The 5,912-nt window shown below is 44.6% G+C and overlaps 1 protein-coding gene across 1 annotated transcript in view; it reads left to right on the forward strand.

Annotated features, from left to right (window-relative positions):
• LARP6 (La ribonucleoprotein domain family member 6) overlaps positions 1 to 5,912 on the forward strand; it is a 23,571-nt gene that overhangs the window by 16,248 nt on the left and 1,411 nt on the right. Inside the window, 3 exon segments of the mRNA XM_015597666.2 lie at positions 1,555 to 1,765; positions 5,798 to 5,906; positions 5,909 to 5,912. The exon segment at positions 5,909 to 5,912 is cut by the window's right edge and continues 1,411 nt beyond it. Of these exon segments, the coding sequence (XP_015453152.1) occupies positions 1,555 to 1,765; positions 5,798 to 5,906; positions 5,909 to 5,912 (324 nt within the window).

Consider the following 5,912-nt stretch of genomic DNA (forward strand, 5'->3'; position numbering starts at 1 on the left):
GCGGAGCCCTCTTGGGAGCCAGGCAGCAGAGTAGAAGCACACTGATGCTTTAGGTGGACCGGGTATGGGCATTGTCCAAGGAGCTGCTCTCTCTGCTCAGAACATGTTAATGAAAGCTCTGGGTCTGGTGGTCATTTATTAGACATCAAGCTGCCACATAGAAAAACAGTTATTTTTTTTTCTGGAAGTAATTTTAAACCAATTCACTTTTTAAAATATAATATATATAGTATTTGTATAATATGTACTTTAACTTGGTAATTGAATATACAAAAGAGAACGCGCCTTTGATAACTTCTAATAATGGTATCCATTATGACGTGGATAATCACAAATTCCCTAAATATTTATGGTTTTAAAATTTTTATAATCTCTTTGTGTTAGATTGGCCCTCTTAAAGAAGCTTTGCCCAGGATTTCTTTGGCTTGTTCTCATGTTCTAATATTCTCAGGGAGGGGAAGTCCATCTTAGTGGAGCTGCCGGTGGGTGTGGGTTTCATTCAGAAGGCCCCTTAATGGGAATGTGTCCAGATTCCATGGCAGGGTCCCAACAAAACCTGGAAGGTATTATGTGTGCCGGCTGTGGAGATGGAAAATTTGAGTTTGAACCAGATCTGCTTCTTACAAGTGAGCAAATAAATGTATTTGTCATTTACTGAGCTCTAAGGGAATGCAAGGCACTTTTCTGGATACTGTATGTATTCATTTAATCTTCACAATAATCCTATCAAGAGAGTGACTATCGTGATTCTCAATTTACAGATAATGGAACTGAGGTGTGGCGGTGGAGTTCCTTGCCTAACTTGACTCAGTTAATAAATGGTGGTGTCAGGATTCAAACCCAAGCAGTCTAACTCTAGAATTGGGACTTTGTTCTTCTAAACTCTCTTCTAGAAATTGAGATTTGCAGGATGGAGTGAGGAGGGAAGAATAAGTGTATCTGAAAAGCAACCTGTCAATGGTAGAGCAGCACATAAATGTTTGTAGAGGGTGTTGTTATTTTAATAATCCTCCCTCCTTGTTAAAACAAAAGCTCAATTTCTTAGCTTGTTGGAGGCAAATCTATCCCCTGTGTCCATAAGATCAACCCCTTGAGAAGTCCAGTTCAGGTGTGACCCAGTGCAGTTTACTAGGGCCACTGTAACAAAGTACCACAAACCGAAGGGCCTAGAAATGTATTGCCTCAAAGTTCTAGAGGGCAGAAGTCCGAAATCAAGGTGTCAGCAGGAGTGTGCTCCCTCTCAAGGTGCTAGGAGAGGATCTGTCCTCAGCCTCTCCCTTAACTTCTGGTGGTTTGCTGGCAATTTTTGATGTTCCTTGACGTCTGCATCACCCCATCTCTGCCTTCACCTTCACATGTGTGTGTGTGTCTACAGATTTCCCCTTTCAAAGACACTAGTCATACTGGATTAGTGACCTCACTTTAACTAGTGACATCTGTAAGACTCTTTTTCCAAAGGAGGTCACATTCTTTGGGGTGGGACTTCAACACATGTATTCTAGCCAGAAGAAAACAATTCAGCTTATAACACCCAGTGTCTCCTTCTGGTCTTAGTGGTGCCACAACAAGTGGGGGTGAGAATGAGCGTGAGGACCTGGAACAGGAGTGGAAGCCCCCGGACGAGGAGTTAATCAAGAAACTAGTGGATCAGATCGAATTCTACTTCTCTGATGAAAACCTGGAGAAGGACGCCTTTCTGCTAAAGCATGTGAGGAGGAACAAGCTGGGATATGTGAGCGTCAAGCTACTCACGTCCTTCAAAAAGGTGAGGCTTCGTTCTCAGAAGCTGCCTCAAGGATTTCAAGAGTGTTTTGGGTTATAGGTCTAAATAACTTTTACTCCCTTGAAATGTAATGACTAATATTTTTATTTCCTCTGAGGCCTGAAAATGAGATAAATGATCAAGAGAAGGGACTTAGGGTTCTTTTTAGGAATGCTCTCCCACACTATTGAAAGGGTCCTGGGTGTTGGCACAGGTCTCGGCCAAAATAACATTGCTTATTTTTAGTAGAGTTCTGGCACTCTTGCCAGGCAGGTGAGTGGCCAGGAGGATTCTATGCCTGGACAAAGGGACTCAATGGCCTTGCAAGACACCTATCAGGCCTAGAATTACATGAAATCTAATCTTTTCATTTGTCAAGTTGAATAAATAAGAGGAGGAAGGAGTACTTACAACCCTGGGAGATGAGTCTTCTCCAAGACTCCAACAAAAAAGCCTTTGTTTTACAGTGCGATACCACCCCCCTCATCTATAGTTGGACATGTGGGATATCTAATGACTGCAGCCGTCTGGGCAGCAGACCACATGTCCCTGCTGTGTACACATCCAACAACTGGACTGTGTTTGCCCTGCTTCTCGAAGAGCTGACGGACCAGTTGGCGTAAGAACTCTGTGTCTCTCTTGGGGGAAGTGTGTTTACTAGAATGGAAAAGCACTACGTGGCCTGTTGTATAACAAGATGTGTAACAAGTGGGTCCTGGCCAAGTTGCCTGCGCCCTTTTCAGGGAGCACTGAGGAGCCCTTTTCCGTCAGAGCTCTTCTCTGCCTCACCTCCTGGTATTCTCTGCCCTCTTCTGTTGCTTTCTTTCCTTTATTTATTCATTAAACATATTCATCCTCTATGCTGAGTACTGCATTAGGCACAGGATATACAAAATAAATTTGGCATTCTCCCTGTCCTTGCAAAGGCCAGTGAAGGAGAGCGATCAGTGAAGGATTACAGTACCACAAAAGAAAGAGCAAGGTTCTGTTGGGGACAGGTTGATCGGAGCAACTAACTCTGCCTGGAGAATTGAGAAGTCTTCCCAGAAGCTGTGACATTGAAGTAGGGTGTTGGAGGATGAGTAGGAGTTTTCAAGGTATGGGAGAAGAGAAGGGACATTTTATGTTGTGAAATGAAAAACTCACTCTTCCTCCTGTGTTTCTCCTTTACTCTCACACTACTGCCGTAGTCACACTTCTGACACCAGATATGAGGGAGAGGGTTCCCACACCAAGCACTTCTGTGACACCAGCTGAGTGTCCTACTGAGTGTCCTACAATTCTGACACTGTCTACCTAGAGAGAGCATCACATTCTAGAAGTTAAGGGCTCAGTCCGATGAGACTGCCGCCCACTTCAGCTGCCAATTTCAAGTTGTAGGTCTCCAGGTTACCCACAACTGTCCATCTTGGCTACAGATCAGAGGTTCATGTGACCTCTTCCCCTTGGATTCAATTACTTGCTAGAATAGCTCCCAGAACTCAGGAAAACACTTACTTACATTTACAAGTTTATTAAAGGACATGATTAAGGATACAGAAGAATAGCCAGATGAAAAGATACGTAGTATGAGATTTGTAAGAGTCCTAGGCACAGGGGCTTCTCTCCTAGTGGAGTTGGGGTACATCACGCTCCAGGTAGGTGAATGTGTTCACCCAACTTGAAGTTCTCCAAACTCTGCTACTGGGATTTTGCAGAGACTTCTTCATGTAAACATGATCAATTATTAACTCCATTTCCAGTTTCTCTTCCTCTCTGAAGGATGTGTATGTGTCTGCATGTGCATGTGTGTGTGTGTGTGTGTGTGTGTGTGTGTGTGTATTTTTGTGTGTGTGGTGGGGGCTGAAATCCCAAGCTTCTAATCATGGCTTGGTCTTTCTGGTGACCAGCTCCCATTCAGAAGCCATCCAGGAGAACACGGAGAGTCACTTCATTAGAATAAAAAATACTCCTAGTGCTCTTATCCCTTAGGAAGTTACAAAGGTTTCAGGAGCATAGTGACAGGAAGTGGGATGGAGACCAAATATATATATTTCTTGTTATAAATCACAATATCACACATGTGCAGAGAACAGTAGTGGGCCTTCACATGTAGTGTTTGTGGGGCACTCAAAATGAAGCAGCCAATGGACTCACCCTACACATTTCTCTTACATTTTTCCTCCCCAGGGACTCTAAGAGTCAGCCCAATTTTCTTTCCTTTTTAAATTGCCACTACTTAGGAGGGGTCTTCTCTGTTGAAAACTAACCGCAGAGTGGACTCAGATGCCCCAACACCTCCAAAATGAGAGCAAAGGCCCTTTTCCTTTTACAGGGTTTCCTGCTAATCGTAATAGAAAACCTATATGACAAAGGTAACAAACAGGGAAATTACAAAGTTTCTGAAAATCTCACCAAGTTCTTCTAGTAATTGTACAAAGCCACTCCTTCTAAAGGCTCACAGACACAGGCCTAGGATGTTCAGACTGTGACTGAGATTGCCCTGTGGACCTTGCTCCTGGCTCTGGAGGGGTGTTGGGTTCTTGCCTAAGCCTGCTTCTCTCTCGACTGGATGTGGTTATCTGGCAGTTTCTCCAACCCTCTGAGTAAGGCAGCGCTGGCCTCCTCCCAGGTGCCCTTTGCTTGGGCTTCAAGCTCAGGTGGTGGCTTCTCCTTCTTTCCTGAGGGCTCCTTCCCTAAAGGGTTTTGTTCTAACCCCAAGGGAGCCACTGCTTGGCTTTTCCACAGCCTGGCACTGACCTGCAGTAATCATCTTTACCCTTTCTGGATCCCTAATTGATTCCATCCACCTGAAGTCTGACCCTTTGCCTGACCTGCTTTTCTCTGCCCTTAGTGTGTGTCATGGTGATCAGCCTATTGAGTCTGTGTGTGGGTTCCCATACTCTAAGCCCAAGTCTGGGCCATTTCACCTGGAGGCCACAGGCTAGAGTGGACAGTGCTCTCTTTCCAGGAGCCTTCCTGTACTACTGATATTTCCGCCAAGGTACCGTCCTCCCCATGCTGCCCTGTCAGGGAGCCCTCCCTTCTTGAGTCCCAGGAAACTGCTGTTTTGGTCTCAGGGTTCCTCTGCAGAGCAGCTGATTTGGCCTGGCCTCAGAGGATTTGGGGTGATCTCGCCATTCCTGGCTCATGCTACCCACTCCACCCACCTCCACAGTTTTTGGGGGGTGACTCATTCTCCCTGGCATTCCCTTTGCTGGAAGTGGCCTCTTGAAAATTACTGTTTTACGATATAAATATAGCTTTCACATACTGCAACATTGATACGCACAATTTCCACTAAGGGAGGAGGGGGACAATTTCATCCTCCGCGAGGCCAAAGTTGGGTTTAATTTCAAGTTGAAACAGTCCACATTATTTCCAGGAGGTAGTGTAATGAAATATGAAAGGTCTTTTGGAACTTTCTTTGTATCAAATGCAGAACCGCAGAAATACAACTTCAGAAAAGCATTTGAATGTTAAAATCTCTCAGTCCTATGACAATGAGAAAATGTAATATTTGCACCTAATATTTATTGAGTACTCACTGTGAGCTGGACACTGTAATAAGTTTTATAGATATATAACGGGTCTCCGGATGTAGACATGTATATATTTATTCATTTAATTTTCACAGCAGCCCTATGAGGTAGGCACTGTTAACATCTTCAGTTTACAGGTGAGGAAGGTGAGGCGCTGAGAGGTTAAATAACTCTTCAGGTCTCACTGCCAGTCGGAGGTAAGCTGTACATTTGTGAATTCAGTAGCCTTGTTCCAGAGCCTGCAGGTTTAACCCCTAAACTTGTGCAGGGTAGAATATTTCCATCACCATGAAAAATTCTATTAGACAGCACTGCCCTAAACTATGCTGCCTCACTTGATGTCATAGAAAGTGCATTCGTTCACTCGTTCACTAGATTTTTAAGTGCCTCCCACATTGGGTATGATTCTATACACCAGGGTTCCAGGGATAAGGAAAGGAAGGATGGAGAGTGCGGAGGACATGGGGTGACAAGGACCTTAGGTGCCATTTCAGATTTGCTTTGTGTTCTTCAGGTGAAACACCTTACACGGGATTGGAGGACCACAGCATATGCCTTGAAGCACTCAGTGACCCTCGAGTTGAATGAGGACCACCGGAAGGTGAGGAGAACCACCCCTGTTCCGCTCT

Source organism: Pteropus alecto, unplaced genomic scaffold (genome assembly GCF_000325575.1).
Source record: "Pteropus alecto unplaced genomic scaffold, ASM32557v1 scaffold38, whole genome shotgun sequence".
In the NCBI taxonomy this organism is placed as follows: Eukaryota; Metazoa; Chordata; class Mammalia; order Chiroptera; family Pteropodidae; genus Pteropus; species Pteropus alecto.